Source organism: Aspergillus piperis (genome assembly GCF_003184755.1).
Source record: "Aspergillus piperis CBS 112811 unplaced genomic scaffold BO85scaffold_2, whole genome shotgun sequence".
Taxonomy (NCBI): Eukaryota; Fungi; Ascomycota; class Eurotiomycetes; order Eurotiales; family Aspergillaceae; genus Aspergillus; species Aspergillus piperis.
This window is the reverse complement of record NW_020291592.1, coordinates 327,235-347,372: the sequence shown is the minus strand read 5'-3', so window position 1 is coordinate 347,372 and position 20,138 is coordinate 327,235. Positions and strand designations below refer to the sequence as shown.

The following is a 20,138-nucleotide window of genomic DNA, read 5'->3' as shown; positions in this document are numbered from 1 at the left end:
TTTTTTTATGTTGTACAAACTTCATCCTTTGTCCGAATCCATCTGCTTATTATTTCTCCGAGTTTACGGAGTGCTAGTTACGTCTACTTCATCCTTTATTTTTTTTCTCGCCTTTCTTTTCTGGGGCGGCTGATAGGTGAGTGACATCGTTCGCTCCTCGAACAGGGTTACTCATAGCTTGACTAGCAACTATCTATTTCTCCCTGTTCATCTATTTGCATGACAAGGACTAGGGCAAAATTCCTTTGGTGTCTCCTACTGGATTCCAAACAGACCGGCCAAGAACGTGCCGATTCAACCATCCACTCGCTGGCATTTTACCTGCCTTGGACTCCTTCCTTTAACCTTGCAACGTGACCTGCCTTATAATTATTATCTTGCTATATTATTGTCACCGTCTGCATTCTTGCCTTGTTTGGCTAGGTTTCATTCCTCGTTTTTCTTGCTCAGCGTGACCGCTTTCCCTCCCACTGGCGGTAAGTTACTAGCGAGTAACTTACTAGCCCCGATCACGACTAGTGCCCGTCGGTTCCTCAGGAACCAATCACCCCTCCTTCCCGTCGTGGAATACGATAGTCGACACTGGCCTTGATTGTCTGTGCGGCCTATAGAAACAATACTGCAGTTTGGAGGGTGTGTGGTGAGAAGGAGGCTGCTTCCATGTGAGTGGATGGAATCTCCTCTTTTTCCTTCTTTTTGCCTTCCCAGCGTACTATCACCTCAGATCGTCACCCTCTTACATTTACACGGCCATCTTTTTTCCTCTTTCTTTTTCTTTTCTCTTGTTGCAGCGGAGTGGAGTGGAACCCGGATGGGCGGTAACCATACCGTACCGTACCGTGGGAGCTCCGCTTTGCCCCTCTCTCTCCAGGCTTTGGATCCCGCGTCTCCCGCCATGACGCCATGGGTTCGGCTGCTGTTTGTGACGGTTTTGAGTTTCCCCGCAAGCTGACGATCCATTAGAATTTCTTAGTCTGGAGGTAGTGGGCAGAGAAGAGGAGAAAAAGAAATTTGGCTCAGGACAAAGTAGAGTTTGGGATCAAAACAGAGGAAACAAGGGACAAAAAAAAAGAGAGAACATAAACGGCAGTATCAAGAGTGAGGCAAGACCGAAAGAGGGGAGTTGCATGATTTTTCCCCTGAGTCATAGTATCACGGCGACGGCGGCATCCGCGGAGGGTACGTATTCTGGGGAGAGAGAGACACAGTGTACCTGTCACTGTCAGGGAGAAGTCATCCGGGGGGTGCCTGGATTGGCATCGTTCCATCCGGCTTATCCACTTACGGTGCTGACAACTGGGGAAGAAAAAAAAAGAGGGTAATTAAAAAAACAAGGGCCAACAGACAAAGCAAAAGGAAAGACAGAGAAAGAGAGAAAAGAAAAAATAATCATTCATAAGGGAAAGGGAACCCCCCTCCGTCAATGGCTACCTCTCCACCCTCTTCTTCTCCGTCCGCCTCATTCTCCTCGCCTTCCCTGTATCCTTCCTCACACAGTTCCTGTCACTCTCCGCCATTGCTCAGCAGTAAGTCTCAAGTCTCCCCTCCTCTCCTTCTCCTTCTGCGATCAACCAGTTCATCTTTATTTCCCCCTCCATCAAACCTTCCGTCCAACCATGCCTCGTTGCCTTCCCCACTCCTCTCAGGCAGATCTCACCCTTCTTTTCCTCCCAACGTCAACATCCTGATTGGCCCCTCTGCATTCTTCTTACTTTTTAGTCTTCTTTGCCTGGTCAAAGTCTTGCTTTGCTGTTGCGTTTCAGTTGTTGGCACTGATCCCAAAAAGCTGATCCCCACCTGACACGTGTGGCATCTACCTCTGCACATTCCCAATGATTCATGCTGATCGCGTGCTGCCACTAGCCAATCTCTCTTCCTCCTCCTGGTCGCCCTCCTATCGGCCGTCCAGCTTCTGTGCCCGAGACCAGTTAGAAAGTCTCATTGCCAGACACGGTCACCCCACCCGCGTTTCGTTGTCATCGCTCCAGGAGTTAACCGCAACCTCATCTACATATAATCCTCCTTCCCCCGACTCGTCGAGCTCAGACACATCAGACTCCCTCGAGACCCTCACTCTCACTCAGTCAACCTCCCGGCCTATTCCCATCCCCAAGCCGTCTCCCTCCCTCCGCGATAAAGACTTTCCCGTCACCCCTCTAACAGGGCGTTTTGATAAAGGCTATTATTTTGCCCATCGTGACCACACCCCCGAGGGGCAGCGAGAAAGGGACTTCCATCGCAAGGCCAGTCGATCTGGTCATCACCACCCTCATCGTTCACCCTCGTCCAGAATGCGTTCTGACAGCTCAACTTTCTACCCGTCCGCCATCTCCCCCGCCATGTCTCCAGCTGGACGTCCCTCCTCCCCGCAGCCCTCTCGCTCGCAGGGACAGAGCACCTCCAAGTCCATGCCTGCCTTCCATTTGGGAAGCTTGCCACGATTCCATCCGGCAGTCTATCAGTCATCCGGCAGCACTCAAGCCCAGCCTTCTTCACCACGCCAGCCTCGACAGCACGGGTATCGCACGGCTTCTGGCTCCCGTGATGGAATGTGGCAGTATCGAGACTTTGTGGATGGGGCTGCCCTACCCAAGACTCCTGGAACCTTATCGCCGGGCCCATCCGCTCCGCGACTAGACCCTCTTCGCAGCCCTGGCCCGGTAACCCCGCTGGCGCTGGAAGAGGCCAGTGGTTATCTGACCTCGGGCCCCTCTAGCTCCTCCGACTTCTCCTCTCGAGAACACGCTGGGCCGGCCCCAGATATGGTGGACAGGCTAATTGCTCGGGAGACCGAACGCAACCGACAGAAAGCTATGAAGCCCCTGAAAGGTTTCTAGAGCTGTCGTCCAGCCATCCATCCATCCATCCAAGCGGCAACCATCCCTTACATCTGGTTGTCAGCACAGTTATGTACTAGGACATGACTCAGGCCTCGGACTTCGGACTCCGGGTCACATTGAGTGCCATCGGTGGCCTGCAGGACAGCATCGATTATGTGCTTAATGCATGATATGATTCTACTCCCTTTCAAGGCCATTCGTGCCGCTTTATTTTTTTCCTTTCACGTTTCTATAAAACCACATCTATGTATTATGAAATTATGCAACTATACCCCGCAGCTGATCCGTGGGCTTTCCCGGATATTTGTATTTCCCGTCCTGTTCTGCTACTACACTCCCTTGTTTCCAGAACTGTGTATTGCGCCTTTTTATTTCTTACGACACTGTGTTATTTCGGGCATTGTATCATCATGGATTGAACAGAAACAGCCTGTCATCCTTGAGGTGGGACTGGAATGCGACGTTTCGCTCAGATTGTTATATACCAAGAAGTCGATTAAAGAAAGCGACAAGCAGTATAGAAGAAGAGAGAGGTGTTTCATTGCTAGTTGCGAAATAGGCAATGAACTTACTGGGTTCGATCAACCTTCAGAAAAAGCAAACGCACTGACCTGCCGACTGCTCATGAATTGCAAATGTAGATGATTACTGCATATCTAGTGACCATTACTTTGTACTACTAGTCTAGTACTCCATCTTTTGTACTAGTCGCAAAGAACTGGAGCGCCGTGAGTGGCTCCCCCAACCCATTTGCCCCCCGATCGGCCGCCTATCCGGTCGGAGCTGGGCTGCTGCTCCCCGAACCGCCGGGTTTTGCGGGGCGCATCATCTTCTTGCTCTGCTTGTTCCTCTTCCCCCGTCTTTTGCCTTTGACTCCGCTGGGGCATCTTTTTCTCTCCTACAACTGCCCATCATCTACATGCCTTGAGAACTATTCCCCTCATTCCCTATCATTGTTAGAAGTGGTGGCTCTCAACCATCAATGGACCTCTCGTGCGCTCGTTAATCCCGCCCATTGCTTTGTCCGATAGCGGACCCCGACAGACCTTCACGAATTTTTGATCCTCGGTCCAACGCAGCCGAATTCCAATTGACACTCCCACTCAGTCTTAATAGGAGGGGGAGAAACATACCGGCTTTCACGGCACACGAGCACTGCACTGTCGATAATGTCGTCGACGTCCGCACCGCTGGCGACTGCCACAACGTCCGGGACACCAGAGCAACGTTCTTCCGGAAATATGACCGAGGCCGATACACCAAAGCACAGTCCGCCAAAGCCTCAAAGCTCGAAGCATGACTATAAAGGCTTTGTAGCAGGAGTCTTCTCCGGAATTGCCAAACTAAGTGGTATGTCCTTGCCAGCGCTGAGCATAGCTCGCGAGCGTTCGTCTTGTCTTTAAGTGACCATCGCTAACAGATTCTTATCCATAGTTGGCCATCCGTACGTGATCACGCTCCTACTACCTCTTCCCTACCACTTCTACTACCTCTCTATGGACAACGCCCATATAATGTCACAAATTGACCATGGATGGATTTCGCAGGTTCGACACAATCAAGGTGCGCTTACAAACGAGCCATGATGGGCATTTCCGGGGTCCACTGGACTGCGTGCTACAAACAGTCCGCAAGGAGGGTGTTAGTGGGTTGTATAAGGGAGCCACTCCGCCGCTGGTCGGTTGGATGGTCATGGACTCTGTGTGAGTAGCTTTGCCCGACGGCTGGAAAATGTCCATAAAGACACAGAAGGACTGATCGGTCAAACACAGCATGCTGGGTTCCTTAACCTTGTATCGCCGACTGTTACTGGAAAATGTCTTTTCGAAACCGGAGTTTCGTGCAAGCATGCCGTTCATTGGCAAGCAGACGGATCTTCACACGCTCCCTAGCTTTGGTCATGGTATTGCAGGCATCATGGCCGGAACGACAGTCAGTTTCATTGCCGCACCGGTGGAGCACGTCAAGGCGCGTCTTCAGATCCAGTACTCTGCGGATAAGTCCAAACGTCTGTACAGTGGACCTATAGATTGCGTTCGCAAGATGGTAAGAAATACAGATTCTCAAAGCGCCCGGGTTGGTTGGTTGACTCGACATTTATAGCTTCGCACCCACGGCATTGCTGGATTATATCGTGGACTTTGCGCGACCATGGTATTTCGGTCATTCTTTTTCTTCTGGTGGGGTTCCTACGACGTCCTGACCCGGTTAATGAAGGAGAAGACCAGCCTGTCTGCCCCTGCCATCAACTTCTGGGCCGGGGGGATTTCCGCGCAAATTTTCTGGATCACGTCGTATCCGTCCGATGTGGTGAAGCAACGCCTCATGACAGACCCGATGGGAGGCGCACTGGGCGACGGGCAGCGCAAGTTCCAGTGGTGGAAGGATGCTGCAGTGGCAGTTTATCGGGAACGAGGGTGGAGAGGGTATTGGCGAGGGTTTGTGCCATGCTTCCTACGAGCATTCCCGGCGAATGCTATGGCTTTGGTTGCATTTGAGGGTGTGATGCGGTGGCTGCCGTGAGGCGACGATGAAGCTACAGAACTCTGGCTATACCCGAACGATCAAGATGAACGGGACTCCAATAGATCCCAAAAAAAGCTACGTTGTAATGTGATAGACGATAGAAATAGAATGGATTTCTCCAGCCAACCCATAAAGCGGGCCCGATCGTGGCGCGTCTCACAGCAGGGATATTCATCAAATCTAGACTGGTGCAACGGCCGCATGCGGCGATGCCTCGCCCAATGCAGCCACTGCGGCACCTTCCACTACCTCGTACAATCCATGGGTCGACAACTCTGGGAGTCTTATCTGCGAAGGAATCAGGTTTGGCTGATTCAGATCGGTGAGAGGAGACGCAGGATGTTGTAGTAAGCAGGAAAGAGGAGTGAGTGGAAGAGAGAGAGACGAGAGTTCGGGCTCCGCGTGTTCTTTTTCCGGCCAGCTTCAATCTGGCCATGGTTCGTTCCATCCCGTCATCTCCAATCTGCCCTCCCTTCTCTCCCGCCTCATCCTCCGCTCATCCACCTCAAAACTTCTTCATTTTACACTCCTTCCCTTCTACAGTCTCTTCCGCTATGTCCGGGGCCCGGATCATTCCCCTTATGATTGCTGGCTAAAGAGCTCTCTCTCGACTTCTCGCCGGGCCAGATCGATTCCGCCGTCGCCGCCTTATCCAATCGCGCATCTCAACAACCACCACCACCACCACCACCTTGAACTGCGAACCTGCTACTTCTCCCTCGATCAGCAAACGGCTACGATGGCCGTCGCACGCTCGATGCGTCGCACAAGCCCCATTACGGTCTTCCTGGCTGCCCTGCTAGCTTTCGGATTCCTTTGCTTCCTGCTGTCCCCTTCCTCCTCCGCCGCCGCCGCCGCTCCTGTCACCGATTCCTCCTCGCAGCTACGACGAGAAGATGCCGCCGAACATCCCCTTTCTCCTCCGACGAAACCTTTCCTCAAATCTCAAGCCGTCCGCGAAGATGGCCAGAAAGCACCCCCGCCCGTGATGCACTACAATCTCAACGAGCTCAGTAGCACCAGCGAATCCATCAAGAAAGGGGAACGGGTGCTGATTTTGACCCCATTGGCCCGCTTCTACCAAGAGTTCTGGGATAATGTCGTGAAATTGAGCTACCCACACGAGTTTATCTCGATTGGATTCATCGTCCCCAAAACCAAGGACGGTGATGCCGCTGTCACCGCGCTGGAACAGGCCATCAGCGAGACTCAGTCCGGTCCGGTTGACAGCCGCTTCGCCAGCATCAGCATCCTTCGCCAGGACTTCGACCCGCCCATTCAATCGCAGGACGAGAAAGAGCGCCACAAAATGTCCAACCAGAAAGCACGTCGTGAGTCCATGAGTCGCGCCCGCAACAGCCTGCTCTTCACCACCCTCGGTCCCAGCACCTCCTGGGTGCTCTGGCTCGACTCCGACATTGTCGAGACTCCAGCCACCCTTATCCAAGACCTGACCGCCCACAATCGACCTGTGATCGTTCCGAACTGCTTCCAGCGCTACTATAACAAGGATACCAAGAAGATGGATGTCCGCCCTTACGACTTCAACTCGTGGATCGACAGTTCGACCGCCGAAGAGCTGGCGGGAATGATGGGGCCAGATGAGATCCTCCTCGAGGGATACGCCGAGATGCCCACCTACCGCACCCTGATGGCCTACATGGCAAATACCGGGGCGCCCCGTCCTAGCCGCGAAATGGAACTTGACGGCGTCGGTGGAACGGCACTCCTTGTTAAGGCGGACGTGCATCGCGACGGCGCCATGTTCCCCGCCTTCCCATTCTATCACCTCGTCGAGACGGAGGGCTTCGCCAAGATGGCGAAGCGACTGGGATATTCTGTCTACGGCTTGCCTGATTACTTTGTATGTCCCCCCCTCCCTTCTTTTCTCTGACTGACCTCGCTAACGCCATGCCCACAGGTGTATCACTATAACGAGTGATTTCGCATGATAGATTCCAATTACGAGATGACTTCACATGAAGCGAACACCACCAATAGACCGGAATGAAGAATGTATTTTGCTTTGCTTTACTTTGCTTTGATTAGACTATATTGGTTGACGATTCACGTCTCCTCACTTATCCATCCATCTACATCTACCAGGGGAGTTAGTTTCATGTTCCGTCCGCGCGCTGGGCGCTTAGTGGTTCTGGTGTTCTGGTACTACTACTATATATAGTTGCTTATGTTCTATGTCTGTTTGCTATACACTACGCTCGCCCATTATGTACATGCGTAACTACGAGTAGACAGTCAATAACTGAAGGAAGCGTAGGACTGATCCGGACTATATCACAGACGAACTAACCCACCAGTAGTATAGTAAGTAATCTATAACACCTCGATCATATTAAATTGTCTATTTCTTTGACAGTCCACACCATCATTATTTACTAATTCTATATCCATATGCCATCTCATCTCTCATCTTTCATCTTTCAACATGCATTCTTCTCATAATCGTCAATCAATCGAAAGCTACCACATTAATACTCATCATCTAATCCCACGAAATGCTATTCCAACCCGTTAGCGATGCAAATCACGATGCATGGTACCAATGGAGAGAGAGGAAGAAGGGATAGGAGGGGGAGGAAAAAAAAAACTTACACAAGCATAATCCCAGCCCCAACCATAACAGCCAAGAACTGCACAATGGTCTTCTTAATCTCCGTGCGTTTATCCTTGCCTGTTTCCAGCAATTCCGGGATAACGGAGACTGTTCCCACGTAGAGGAAGGTCCCCGCTGTGAAGGGGAGGAGCATATCGCCCCAGGTGAGACTTGTTCCGAGGAGGCCAGAGGAGGGCAGGCTACTATCGGTGATTGCTGCTGAGGAGGTATTCCCGCCGAGCTCTTGGACGGCGATCCCGATGAAAGTGCCGAGGAAGGCGCCGATGGCTGTGACGAACTGGGCGCCCATGGCTTTGCGCTTGGAGAAGCCGGATTGGATGAGGAGGGCGAAGTCGCCGACCTCGTGGGGGATTTCGTGGAAGAAGACGGCGACGGTAGTGGTTGCGCCGATGGTCGGGGAGGCGTAGAAGGAGGAGGACATGGCGAGGCCGTCGGTGATGTTGTGTGTGAAGTCGGCGATTAGGTTGAGGTAGCCGCCCAGTTTGACGCTCGGGTTGATTTCCTTCTCGTCGTCGTCGGTGGGTTGGGGAGAGGTGGTGTTGTTGTTGCTTGCGGGCTTGCGCTGTTTCAGTGAGGTGGAGGGTTGCGGGGAGGCGCCGGTTGTTGTGCTGGTGGGTTTGTGGTCGTCGTCGTTGTTGGCGTGGGCGTGGGCGTGGGAGTGGTCGTGTCCTGCTCCTCCGGTGGCGATACGTAGGGTTTTGTCCATTGCGACGAAGGTGAAAAAGCCCACCATGATTCCAAGGCCTAGGAGGAGGTTGCGGTTCGGCTCGACCATCACGAAGCGGACGTGGTCGGGCGAGTCTTCGCCGAGGAAGATCTCAGGGAGCAGGTGGAAGATGGTATCGCCTAGGAGGCCGCCCACGGCGAAGGCGACCATGACGGACAGGGAGGAAGGGTCGATGTTTGGAGGGCATAGGGCCAGGAGGAAGTCTAGTGCGGGGGGACATGGTTATGATTGTTGGAGGTTTTAATGCGAGAAGTCACATACTGGGTGGGCCGGAGATGTAGATCGTCGCCAGGATAGCATTGACTGCAGGGCTGCCGGGGAAGAGGATGGAGAAGATCTTGGACGTCAAGCTGGCTGTTTGGGGGGCTGCGGCGCGCTTATGCTCATTGAGGGACTCGACGAGGGGGCAGTTCTACATGGCATTAGTACCCAATGGGTATGTTGAGGGGGTCATGGGGAGATCGATGGCTCTCCATCCCAGACAGAATATCAAGGATGCAAGGGGGCACGGGCGTACCTGCAACTCCTCCTCAATTTGTCCCACGGACATATCCCCTACAGAGATAGCATCATGCGCAACAGCTAGTGCGGAGAAGAGAACGAGACCCGCGGCGAGCGCAAGGCCCATGCGCCGAGCTGGAGCCAGAAGAGAGGGCGCCATAGTAGCAATTGATCAATTGTAGGCTACCCCAGACAATAGTAGAAGAGGACTTGATAGAAAGAGAAAAACAAGAGGGGAATAGCTGCCGGTGAGATAAATACGATGCGCCGTTCTCGGATCTCCAAATCCCGGCTTTGATTTGTTATCGCCGTATCGGGACCCTGCAGCAAACACGCCAAGCCCCTATCAGTGCAAACATGCAAACTCGATAAGATCCGTTTTCTGTCGCCGCAATTTTTTGAGCTTCAATTCCGGTCCTTTGAATACATCACCCCACTTTTGATATTCCAATCCCATATCTGGCACCATGGTTAACATCAGACAAGCCAAGAAGAAGAGATCTTCTTTGCCCAAGGCAAAGGCCAAGAGAGCCGGTCTCCTTAAGAGCGGAAAGAAGAAGATCAATGTCTTGGGAAATGCTATCATTGCGGAAAACTGGTACGTTTATGATCTGACAGAACAAACCAGGAAGAAGAGTTACCTTTGGACTGTATACTAATACTGCTCTCGATAGGGACCGCAAGCAAACTCTCACCCAAAACTACCGCCGCTTGGGTCTCGTCCACCGCCTCAATGCTCCCTCCGGTGGTTCTCAGAAGCGCGCAACCGCGGACGGTATCCAAGGAGAGCCCGAAGATTCCTTGTACATCAAGAGCAGCACTGAGGCACTCGCCAAGCAAACCGCCACGAGCGAAATTAAGGTTGAGCGTGATCCCGAGACCGGCAAGATTCTGCGTGTGATTCGCGGTGCGGCCGACGAAGAGGTCGAAATTGCCGGACGCAAGGTCAAGCGCAACAACCCGCTGAACGACCCCTTGAACGAGCTGTCGAGTAATGAGATTGTCACACAACCCCGCCAGAACGCCTCCGGAAATGGCATTGTTGAGCAACTCGAGCGCCAAGCTGCGCAGGAGGGAGTGGCCGTCCGGGCGAAGAAGCCGCGCCATCAGAGCACCAGAGAGCAAGAGTGGGTGACGAGATTGATTGAGAAGCACGGAGACAACTACTCGGCCATGGCTCGCGACCGGAAATTGAACCCGATGCAGCAGACGGAAGGAGACTTGAAGCGGAGGATCCGCAAGTTGCAGCAGAGCCGGTCATGATTGGGATTTGAATTGATGCATTTCTATCGGCGAGTATGGCGTTTTGACAGGGCTGATTTGGGATCAAAAGTTGCTTGCGGCTGGATTGTTGGACCACGTCCGATTTGTCTCTGCTTTTGCGGTTATACCATCTTATAGACTCCATCTGTGCATGTCTGGCACAGGTCGCAAATGCTAATACACTTGATTTGGTCATCCAACTTGCCGTTCCTGCTTATGAACATTATCACACTAATTGTACTACCACGTGAGCTCAAGCACAAGCAGCATGAGCCATTAGCATGTCCATTCACTGCATTATATGCAACACAAGTCGCGAAGCTATCCACAGACGCGTCCAAGACGCCTGGCGCGTTCACATAGAAACATACAGATCCAAACTGCGTAGTTCTCCAGATCTCTCTACACCTTCTTTCCCCCTTATCCTTCTCATCTCTGTCCAAAACAACGCCAGTATCCCAACGCCAGGATCAGGACCATCACCATGGCTCCCAACTTCCTTGCCCTAATCACCTTACTGACGCTCCTGCTCACTGCCGCTGCGCAGATAGCATAGTCTGCCTTCCCTCTCCTTCTATCTCCTACAACGAACAAGATATCTAACAAAAATGAAACGAAACAATAGTGACCCTGAGACTAACTCGCTCGTCTGCTCCAAGCCTGGCGGCAGCTACTGCGCCTCCGGCTCCCTTGAGGGCCCGACTATCATCACCTGTGCATCTCAGCACACGGTGGAGATCAGTTCATGCAACCTCTTGTATGCTGGACTTCTTCCTTCTAACGAACAGATGTGATACTCACAGCAATGGGATATATAGTCTGAAGGACCTGCTCCCCGAAGGCTATGAGGAAAAAGCTACTTGTACTTACACCCAAAATATATATATATAACCCAGTACTAATGAAAGAGCAGGCTATGAGACCACCTCATCGGCTGGTGACGCTCTCTGCGCCTTCAATGGAACCGGCTATGCCATCATTAAGAAGTCCAGAGATGTTGTTCCTGTCTCTGTGCCGGAGACTATTCTCTGCGATGACGAGAATGAGGTTAATGGCCAGACTTGGGACGATTCCAGTGATGCAGAGGATACTTTCGACCAGGATGTCGAGGACGAAGACTTGGACGAATACTTTGACGAATATTCTGACGACGACTTTGACGAGTACTTCGACGAAGAATTCGACGAAGACTATGATGACGACTACGACGAAGACTATCCTGACAGCAATGAGCAAGAAGCATACGGTTATCCTCTCTTCACTCCGACAGAAGATCCATCCGCTGGCCCTACTCTCCCCATTATTCCTCCTCTTCTGCCGGCTACTCATCTGCGAAAGGCTTCATCTACATCTAAACCATCATTCACCCTGATCAAGCTGCTGAGCATAACCTCTACTTCTCCATCTGCAACCGAAACTGCAACCACGCAGGAAATCAAGCAGGAAGAGAAAAGAGCTTTACGTAAACGCGCATGCTCTGATCCGGGAAGAATACCCCCATCCTCCTTCTCCATCCAGGATATGGGGTTCTCTACTTTGTCCTCTGATCCTACTTCCACTATGGATAGCCTTACCACTGCTACTACTGGTGGTGATCATGATGGGCCTCTGTCAACTTCAACCTCGACTATCTACGCCAGTGGGCTTACAGAAGTCGCAGCGCCGGAGACCGTCACAACCATTACTACTGAAACGGGCACTCCGACATCATCTACGGGTGTGGGGGACGGTGATCCTGAGACAGAAACTACCCCGGTCAAGACAAGTGACGCTAGTCATACTTCGGAGAGTGGGTCGGAAATGCGTGCGCTGGATGATAGTATTGTTTTCCAGGATTTAGCTGTCATCTGGGTTATGTGGGTGGTTTTTGCGTACATTTTCGTGTGATGGGGGAGTGTGTATTCATGACTCGACTCGATGGATATCGGTCATTGCTGTTAGGTTGATGGGGGTTGTTTTTCTTTTTTTTTCTTTTACTGCGGAGTTGATCTCCTGGTTTATGCCTGCGTTCAGCGTAGGAGCTTGTGGGAGTCTCGGTTCAAGATGAATAGCGGGCGTTTATGGAGGGTAAAGTTTTCTTCTGCCTTGGCTTCTACTGTGATGTATTCGCTGGCAATGGAAATGGAAAAGCTTCTTCTTCTTCTTCTTCTTCTTCTCTCTACGTATCTATCTATCGGACGCTTACATGTCCTTCACGAATCCCTGCTTGGACACTCCTCCCTGGTCCAACATGATATAGTAGTCTGCGTCTTTGATGGCCTCCAGCCGATGCGCGATGGTGATTACGGTCGACTCCCTCATCTCCTCGCGTAGCACTTGCTGGATCTCGAGCGAACTCTCATGATCAATTGAGGCAGTCGCTTCGTCCAGGATGACAATAGAGCTTCGGCGCAACACAGCTCTCGCGAGACCGATTAGCTGGCGTTCTCCCTGGCTGAGGTTCCGTCCGCCAGCTTCAACGTGCGTCTCAAGACTCCAGCCGTGTCGACTGCAGATTCGTTTCAGGACGTCTGCACACTCTGCGTCAGAGTACTCCTCTACTGGGTCGAGGTTCAAGCGGATGCTTCCGGGGAAGAGAACTGGGTCCTGCGCAACAAACGTGACTCGGGTGCGTAGAGCTTGTTTACTGACTTGTGTGATGTCCAGATCGTCGATAAGGATGCGTCCCGAGTCAGGACGGATGACACTTAGTAGGGACACGGCCAGTGTGGACTTGCCGCTACCGGTTCGGCCGATTATAGCTGTCGTGGAGCCCCCTGGGATGCGAAGAGAAACATTTCTGAGTGACGGGTCCAGGTGAGGCGCATAGCGAATGGTCACGTCCTCGAAAACGATGTCACGGCCGAACTTGGGCCATGATGCAGGGGGGTCTATCGTTCCTGGTGATTCTTGCTCGACGTGAAGCAGCTCGTCTACCCTCTCAACAGAGACAAAATCCATTTGCAGTTGGCCATATTGCTTGCACAGGGCATGGGTAGACGCGACGAAGTTATTGGCTGCCACGAGCACGAACGCTGCTAGACCCGGCGAGACGCTCGTGTATAAGGCCAGGACAGTAAGGCAGAATGTCGAGAAAGCGGAGAGGCTCTCGAACCGATACATGAGCCAGCTCTGGAGAGACCAGTAGAAGTGGTCCATTCCTTGGAATTTATCCACTACTGCGATGACTCGATCTTGAAAGCGTCCTTCGGCATGGAATGCGCGAACGGTGGTCAGGCCGTGAAGCAGTTCACCGAAATTAGATATCAATGGGCTTAGTGACACCATCTCTAATCGCCGAAGGCTCTGCGACGTTGGTAGAAAACGCAGAAAAACCATGACAAATGCTGCCGTTAGTACAAGTGAGAATCCGAGAAAGATCGGTGTCACTGAGGCGATCACAACAATAGATGAGATCCAAGTAATAGCCTGGAAGGCAATCATTTGGAACTGTTCGCTGATATTTCCATCAACAACGCCGATGTCCGAGGTCAAGCGATTCATCAATCGGCCAATGGGAGTCACATCGAAAAACCGAAAGGTAGCATGGCTTACTCGCACCATGACTTCCTGGAAAAGCGTCTTTCCTGCACTATAGACCATCACAAGCATCACAAGTTGCGCAACCAGGAGGACGACTGATTGGAAAGTGGTGATGATGAAGAAGGCCAGCAGCCACGGACGGACATCTTCAACTGGTGCCGGGAATTCGTCAATAGGGTTGGAAGGTCTCCAGTTGAGCATTTTCACCATGGCCGACGGTGTTATCCAGTCCCCCGAGAACGACTTCTTGTTCGTACCGGAGTATCCGAACAATAGAAGTGTTCCATTGTAGGCTTCTCCCCACTCCTTCAAAAACCAGGATTGTCCCACGGATGTGAACCGGTACACAGCAAGCACGAGAATCAGGGTTATCCACCATCTGTACTTGCTGGCTCTGATGTACTTCCAATACACTCTAGCTTTGACACCCCATTCTGCTCGATGCTCTTCTTCTATGAACTTTGTCGGCACTGCAGCAGTCTCGTCGGTGGGTGCCGTTTCGCTCTCAGATTCAGTACTAGATGAACTATCGGACGAGCTGGATTCCGATTGACCACTCTCATGCGACGAGAGCTCATGCTTATCTTCGACAACTGCGCGGCCCTTCTGTATGAGGACAATCTGATCTGCCATTTGTCGAACCAGGTGGATTCTATGAGTGACCAGCACAATTGTACGATTCTGCATCAAGGGACCTGAGAAGCATTTGCGAGCGACAGATTCGGCTGTGTTGTGGTCCAGAGCTGACAGGGGGTCATCAAGGAACAGTATCCTGGCAGTGCTGTACATCGCCCGTGCAAGAGCCACCCGTGCCTTCTGTCCACCAGAGAGACCGACACCGTTTTCACCCACAAAGGTCAAATCTCCATGCTTGAAGTCAGACAGATCAGGTAATAAGGCACACGCATCCAGCACCCGTCTGTAACGTTGCGCATTATATGGTGAAGAGAACAGAATATTGTCTCGTATACTCATGCTCTGCAGCCAGGGGGTCTGGGCACAGTATCCAATCATTTCATTTGGTACATATGAAACACCAGCGAGTCTGTCCAGTTCGCCAAGCAAGGCTTGGAGTAGAGCCGTTTTACCAGCTCCGACTTTGCCATATACAACAGTTAGCCCTGTTGGTACACTCAGGTCGACCTCGCGAAGGACTGGCAACTGTCTACCAGGCCAGGCAAAAGAGCAATGGTCCAGCTGAATCGATGCTGGCTCGGTCTCGATGACCTCCTTCTGCTCCTTATCTGGCTCAGCCATGAAGTCCTCAATTCTCTCCATAGCGATGGACGCATTGATCAGCACCGTTATGAGACTCGGGATGTCCCTCAGACGAGTCTCGAGCATAGTGAAGAGTTGTAGAGCAGGGAAGATAACGTCGATGCGTAATGGGTTTCCCGCCAAAAGAGTATATGCGTATAGCGCTATTACAGGGAAGAGGCCACTGGCGAAGGTGTTGATGAACCGGATAACGATACCCCATAGCATGGTGACAATACGAAGGTTCAGTTCAGATTGTCTGGCGTCCATAACCTGGCGCAACCAGTGATTCTGCCATCCATACCACCGAAGATGGCGCAGCGCCTCCACAAACTGGGAGGAGACCTGTAGTCGACCATCTGTTGCAAGCCGGCGAATCCGTTCTTTTTGCAGCAGGACACGAGTGACAAATGCGTTCAGGACTTGCGCGATCAAAACTGCCACAATTCCCAAAAAGCATGAAGGACCAAGCAGTTTCCAGACCAGCACAACCGCAATAACCAGCCCTAGGGGCTTATCGACCAACGTGTCAATCTCCCAGAAACGCTGGGCCACTTCGTAGACATCCCCGCGCAAAAGATTGAATATCTTCCCCATAGAAGCAGTTTCTTTGGCCTTTTCTTTGCGCGTGGCTCGTCGGAAGACGGAGAATTGCCACCATTTGCGCTGTTCCGGCTGCGCATTCAAAGCAGTGCTACCTTCATCTTGCACCCCATCCTCCTCTGCTTTGTCGACCAATTGCTGATCGAACACATTCTTTCTAGAGAGAGCTTTTTCATATACCATCATGATCATCTCGCCTCGACTTCTCTCGTAGCTACGTCTCCCGTACCACAGACTTAGCACTTGCGACTGCGCGGCAATCAAGCGAAGGACAAGAGACAGCAAAGCATATATCAAGGCAACACGGTTTGACGAGCCACGGTCAGTCATGGCTTGTAGCAACTGCTGGAGTAGTACCGGTGTAGAAAAGTCTACTATTTCGTCAGCAACATCACATTAGGTGTGTGTTATATCAAAGACCGACCGCAAAGCATCTGCACAATGGCAATGGTGGTGATTATCAGGACGTCTATTCCATTAGCCTGTAGCAGTCGGACAATAACAGACCCTTTTAGTCTGCGAAACTTTTCATGTAGCTTGCGGTGCTGAAATTCGAATCCCAAGAACCAAACATCTTCCTCTTGTAACTGTCTCTTCCTGCCAATGGAGATCAACGGGGCCATCCACGACACGCACAGAAATTGCCAGAGCCGTAAATTGTCCTCGGGGCTGCGGTATTTACTGGATGGGGGTTGGCCAACAGCACCAATGTCCATGCAGGGAAGTAAAGGACCTCGAAGCGGCATCACGAGGATTACAAGACATCCAACCAAAGCAGTACCGGCTGCGACATAATGAGGGGCGAGGGTAGATTCATGCGCATCATAGATCGTTATAGAGGCGGTCTCTACTGCCAGTATGCTAATAAAGAAACTGAGTAAAGTAAGAGGGCAAGACCTCGGACGGGCTATTGCGATCAAACAAGTTGCGGCCATCTACTTGAGCGTCAGTGTAACGACTCCCTGCAGGGACACCCTTGGCTTACCCAGGCTATGAAAAGAGAAAGATTGGACGACCACCCCATAAGGACTACTTTAGAAAGTTCAGATGATAGCCCTACCAATGAGATGGCAAACAGGGTTATCACCCAGCCCATCCGTTGTTTTGAGCCATCAATTGGCAAGTCAGAGGTCATAGGCTGCTCCGGAACGAAAGGCTTGGTCCATTGGGGACGCTTTGCAATCGATATTTTACGGAGTACGTAGCCTAGTACAGCAATTGAGATGACAATTGCGGGTATGGTAGACATGTATCCCATAGCACATGGAGACAGCCGCGCCCCGCGCGAGTCCTAGTAACATAGAAATATGTCAATGAACCACGACTAGTAACTTCAACATTATCATTGTGGTCGCTCCCAATTTCTGACCTACCCATATCCACTTGCAGGAGATGACTGCTCCATAGTGCTGTTCAACCGGCATTGGAGGAAGATATCGAGGGATGGGTATCCTGGGACACTGGGACTGTCCAGAGGAAGCAAGGTATTGGAAGCTGTCAGCCCCCAAAGTCCGCCTTCAATCTTATCGCAACGGCGGATCATCGGCGTTGCCTCCGAAACACACCCTGCTGCCTTAGGCAGGACTTAAACCGGATGCGGGCGCTTCCCCACATTAGTGCCAGCATCTGGCAGGTTTCACATGGCAACTATTACTATGAAAGAAGACCTTACAGGAACCCAGATTTTATCCTAAATAGAGGGAAGATATTTTCAACAAGGAGAGGTCTACCTTGTGTCTCCACTAATTAACCTGCAGTGTGTATGTAGGGTACAAGAATAAAAAAACAACAATCGATAAGTGTCCGATAGTGCCCGAAGCGAATCCATCAGTGCTGTGGAGCCTTCCTGCTAGCCACAAGCCTGGTAATCGTACGGTATCAGGGTGGACCTGTGACTGCTATTGATTGCAACTTGGTCTGCGTGGGTCGGATTATACATGTCCACTTGCTTAACGCCCTTCTGGGCATGTACGATGTTGATCTGAATATAATCCCCAATCCGATGGATACATCTCATCGCCAGTATCGTTCAGCGATCGTACATGTTATCATGTATCGCGGGTATCGTCCTCAGCTGCTTGATCATACTTATCGGCAGCTGGTAAACTGACACGGTGCACGATGCGAATCCAACGTCTCCTTCTCCATTCCCCCGTTACATGGGATCCGGTGTGCACCTTCTCCTCATAATCTTGGGAGATCCTTTCTTTCCCTTTCTTTCTGCCCTTAGAATCATGTCCTTTCGATGGGTTTAATGACTCGAGGACATCATATGCTAGCGTAGACACTGCCTCTTCATATCTGTTGGAGGCCGGAGGCAGGTCCCAGACCCAACCACCAATCTCGCCACTGGTCATGCCACTTTCCGATGGACTACCGGAGACCTCGAAGCCAACTCCCGTGATCATGCGCTCCACAACCCACTCGCGACAGTCCAAATCTAACTCCCACTTCTTACCTTTCCACGCCCACCCAGTCGGGGGCTGGACATCCTCGAAGAATCGACAGCCCTTAGGACGATCGCCGGCAATGCGTGAGGGAGAGAGCGGATCGTAAGGCATAGGACTGAAGAGAAAATGCTCCCATTGCGATTCAGAATAAGGAGCAAGGGAGCGATATTGGATCTCGAATACCTCAACCTCCCGCTCCTCTGGGGAGGAGTCCAAGGAGATATTGGCCAGTGATTCCATCAATGACACGGCTTTTGAGGGCGAAGCAGGCATAGCCACACCGCTGAGGTTGAATGATTCCTGGCTTTTTCTATCCGCTGCCGGACCCTCTTCTGCTGTCTGATCTAACATATCCCCTGCAAGACTCTGTACCAGGTCTGGAAAGCTTGGGTGCATTGACAAAATGGCTGCATTGCCACCAACAAGGAGAATCAGTCGCCACGGGAGTAGGTGGGCGGTTAAGAATAATAGAGCTGCCATCAGCATGCATGTAAGAAATACTGTCGATGAAAGTTTCTCATTGGAGAAGTTTGTCAACGGAGCGAACGCGGAAACTGTCGCATCATGTACATCGGAGTAGTCTGCCATGCAGTTTTGCAAATCTCTCATATTCCGAAAGAAATCCTTAGACGTCTCCGACGCTGGCTTAATGGTTTTGGCAGGAGCAAGGGCTGGGCCTTCATATGAGTAGTAAGGGGTGATGCTGGAAGTGGATGTCGAGGGAGGTGGAGGGTGGCGTGCGAGGAATGCAGGCACCATGACAAAGAACAAGAGTACGGCAAATGGAATAATGACGAGAAGATGGGGATCTAGGCATATGAAGGAATAGATGAAGAGAAAGGAGACTGTGTGGGAGGTCTGTTTCCAGCTGAGCAGGCGCTCCACACGGGTTTGAAACAGGAAAACGATGCCAATCCTATCGAAGAAATCAGCGTTTGAATCAGCCAGAGAATGAGAAGAGTCTCTCTTACCTTGCATTGAATCGGCGGAAATTGTTGGCCATCAGAGGTAGACTAAACGCCGGCCGTTTACTATCGATGGCAATTGGCTTGTCGCCGACTGACACTGATTCAGCATCGACATCTTCGACGGGCATAACTTGCTCCAAGATCCTGTTTGCGGACTCAGTCAGCCAAGGTAATTCACACGATATCGATATGAGAAGAGATCATTAAGAGTTTACCTACTTGGAGAAAATCCTATCCTGTAGAGAGCGACCGGCCTTGGACACTGATCGCTTCAGTACCCCAGGTTTTGATCGCTCGGCATCGTCATTGTGCTTCCCAGCGGCGATGACTGGGACAGGCTCGTCACGATTGACGAGGCCGTCCGTAGTGTGATCTTCCATGATGCCCCATCCAAGGTGATGCGAGTCGCATGAGGCGAAGGTGCATGTCTGATGATAGACGGTTCAACTCAGGAGAGAAGAAAGTCAGTGGCTCGGTTGGTTGGTAACTCCGAGAGAAGCACATGCAGAGAGAGCCGCGGGAGCTTATCGGTGGCTCACCAATGTCAGTGCCTGGTATGGACAGTATGGCGGGCGGGTAAGAAACTTGCAGTAATTGTAGTAAACTCAGTAACTACTATGTATCACCTGTATCCAACTGGTAAAGATGATACGTCTCATACGCACGGTACGTTACAAGATCGACAGAACATTAAGCAGCAAAACCAGCGGTGTTTGAGTGGTTTGCAAACCCACCGGGCCCCATTTTTGTAGAAGCAAAAAGGAGCAGGGGGGCACAACTGGTTTCGCGATACGTTAAACAGCGCTTTGGGCTAGGAATTATTATTGTTGTTTACCACCGCTTTGT

At 51.5% G+C, this 20,138-nt stretch overlaps 7 protein-coding genes across 7 annotated transcripts; 4 read left to right on the top strand and 3 right to left on the bottom strand.

Moving 5' to 3' along the window:
- Positions 1–253: 253 nt before the first annotated feature.
- Positions 254–1,550, bottom strand: BO85DRAFT_110478 (uncharacterized protein). The gene is made up of 4 exons (XM_025653847.1): positions 1,111–1,550; positions 829–948; positions 411–619; positions 254–358 (listed from the first exon to the last, which is right to left on the bottom strand). Exons 1-3 carry the CDS (start codon positions 1,266–1,268, stop codon positions 427–429), a joined length of 471 nt encoding a protein of 156 aa, XP_025519525.1. The 5' UTR covers positions 1,269–1,550; the 3' UTR covers positions 254–358; positions 411–426.
- Positions 1,551–2,961, top strand: BO85DRAFT_110382 (uncharacterized protein). Its single transcript, XM_025653846.1, has one exon. The coding sequence runs from the start codon at positions 1,833–1,835 to the stop codon at positions 2,835–2,837; it is 1,005 nt and encodes a 334-aa protein (XP_025519524.1). The 5' UTR covers positions 1,551–1,832; the 3' UTR covers positions 2,838–2,961.
- A 746-nt stretch (positions 2,962–3,707) lies between these two features.
- On the top strand, positions 3,708–7,637 carry BO85DRAFT_465560 (mannosyltransferase complex subunit MNN9). The gene is made up of 7 exons (XM_025662065.1): positions 3,708–4,190; positions 4,275–4,284; positions 4,388–4,543; positions 4,613–4,886; positions 4,944–5,359; positions 5,994–7,230; positions 7,288–7,637. Exons 1-7 carry the CDS (start codon positions 4,010–4,012, stop codon positions 7,306–7,308), a joined length of 2,295 nt encoding a protein of 764 aa, XP_025519523.1. The 5' UTR covers positions 3,708–4,009; the 3' UTR covers positions 7,309–7,637.
- A 59-nt stretch (positions 7,638–7,696) lies between these two features.
- BO85DRAFT_445046 (Zn(2+) transporter YKE4) lies at positions 7,697–9,469 on the bottom strand. Its single transcript, XM_025659171.1, has 4 exons — positions 9,246–9,469; positions 8,990–9,140; positions 7,980–8,931; positions 7,697–7,885 (listed from the first exon to the last, which is right to left on the bottom strand). The coding sequence occupies exons 1-4, from the start codon at positions 9,387–9,389 to the stop codon at positions 7,870–7,872; spliced, it is 1,263 nt and encodes a 420-aa protein (XP_025519522.1). The 5' UTR covers positions 9,390–9,469; the 3' UTR covers positions 7,697–7,869.
- Positions 9,470–9,636: 167 nt separating this feature from the next.
- BO85DRAFT_412114 (nucleolar protein 16) lies at positions 9,637–10,769 on the top strand. Its single transcript, XM_025657551.1, has 2 exons — positions 9,637–9,827; positions 9,904–10,769. The coding sequence occupies exons 1-2, from the start codon at positions 9,697–9,699 to the stop codon at positions 10,490–10,492; spliced, it is 720 nt and encodes a 239-aa protein (XP_025519521.1). The 5' UTR covers positions 9,637–9,696; the 3' UTR covers positions 10,493–10,769.
- Positions 10,770–11,100: 331 nt separating this feature from the next.
- Positions 11,101–12,379, top strand: BO85DRAFT_500899 (uncharacterized protein; the record flags this gene model as incomplete). The annotated part of the gene is made up of 3 exons (XM_025664140.1): positions 11,101–11,249; positions 11,311–11,354; positions 11,406–12,379. 3 exons carry the CDS (start codon positions 11,101–11,103, stop codon positions 12,377–12,379), a joined length of 1,167 nt encoding a protein of 388 aa, XP_025519520.1.
- A 230-nt stretch (positions 12,380–12,609) lies between these two features.
- BO85DRAFT_465555 (putative ABC bile acid transporter) lies at positions 12,610–19,762 on the bottom strand. The gene is made up of 7 exons (XM_025662064.1): positions 19,512–19,762; positions 19,296–19,436; positions 17,963–19,240; positions 17,248–17,368; positions 16,860–17,165; positions 16,299–16,809; positions 12,610–16,245 (listed from the first exon to the last, which is right to left on the bottom strand). Exons 1-7 carry the CDS (start codon positions 19,670–19,672, stop codon positions 12,674–12,676), a joined length of 6,090 nt encoding a protein of 2,029 aa, XP_025519519.1. The 5' UTR covers positions 19,673–19,762; the 3' UTR covers positions 12,610–12,673.
- Positions 19,763–20,138: the final 376 nt, after the last annotated feature.

Bases quoted from the DNA above. Each gene is read 5' to 3' on its own strand.
- BO85DRAFT_110478 (XM_025653847.1), bottom strand. From the start codon at position 1,268: ATGGAACGATGCCAATCCAGGCACCCCCCGGATGACTTCTCCCTGACA. The intron at 949-1,110 runs GTCTTGCCTCAC...ATGGATCGTCAG, and splicing joins CATGCAACTCCCCTCTTTCG to CTTGCGGGGAAACTCAAAAC. The intron at 620-828 runs GTATGGTTACCG...TCCAAACTGCAG, and splicing joins AGCTCCCACGGTACGGTACG to TATTGTTTCTATAGGCCGCA.
- BO85DRAFT_110382 (XM_025653846.1), top strand. From the start codon at position 1,833: ATGATTCATGCTGATCGCGTGCTGCCACTAGCCAATCTCTCTTCCTCC.
- BO85DRAFT_465560 (XM_025662065.1), top strand. From the start codon at position 4,010: ATGTCGTCGACGTCCGCACCGCTGGCGACTGCCACAACGTCCGGGACA. The intron at 4,544-4,612 runs GTGAGTAGCTTT...GGTCAAACACAG, and splicing joins TGGATGGTCATGGACTCTGT to CATGCTGGGTTCCTTAACCT. The intron at 5,360-5,993 runs GTGAGGCGACGA...TCGCCGGGCCAG, and splicing joins GGTGTGATGCGGTGGCTGCC to ATCGATTCCGCCGTCGCCGC.
- BO85DRAFT_445046 (XM_025659171.1), bottom strand. From the start codon at position 9,389: ATGGCGCCCTCTCTTCTGGCTCCAGCTCGGCGCATGGGCCTTGCGCTC. The intron at 9,141-9,245 runs GTACGCCCGTGC...AATGCCATGTAG, and splicing joins AAATTGAGGAGGAGTTGCAG to AACTGCCCCCTCGTCGAGTC. The intron at 8,932-8,989 runs GTATGTGACTTC...CCCCCGCACTAG, and splicing joins CTACATCTCCGGCCCACCCA to ACTTCCTCCTGGCCCTATGC.
- BO85DRAFT_412114 (XM_025657551.1), top strand. From the start codon at position 9,697: ATGGTTAACATCAGACAAGCCAAGAAGAAGAGATCTTCTTTGCCCAAG. The intron at 9,828-9,903 runs GTACGTTTATGA...TGCTCTCGATAG, and splicing joins GCTATCATTGCGGAAAACTG to GGACCGCAAGCAAACTCTCA.
- BO85DRAFT_465555 (XM_025662064.1), bottom strand. From the start codon at position 19,672: ATGGAAGATCACACTACGGACGGCCTCGTCAATCGTGACGAGCCTGTC. The intron at 17,166-17,247 runs GTAGGTCAGAAA...CTATGTTACTAG, and splicing joins TCTCCTGCAAGTGGATATGG to GACTCGCGCGGGGCGCGGCT. The intron at 16,810-16,859 runs GTAAGCCAAGGG...ACGCTCAAGTAG, and splicing joins TTTCTCTTTTCATAGCCTGG to ATGGCCGCAACTTGTTTGAT.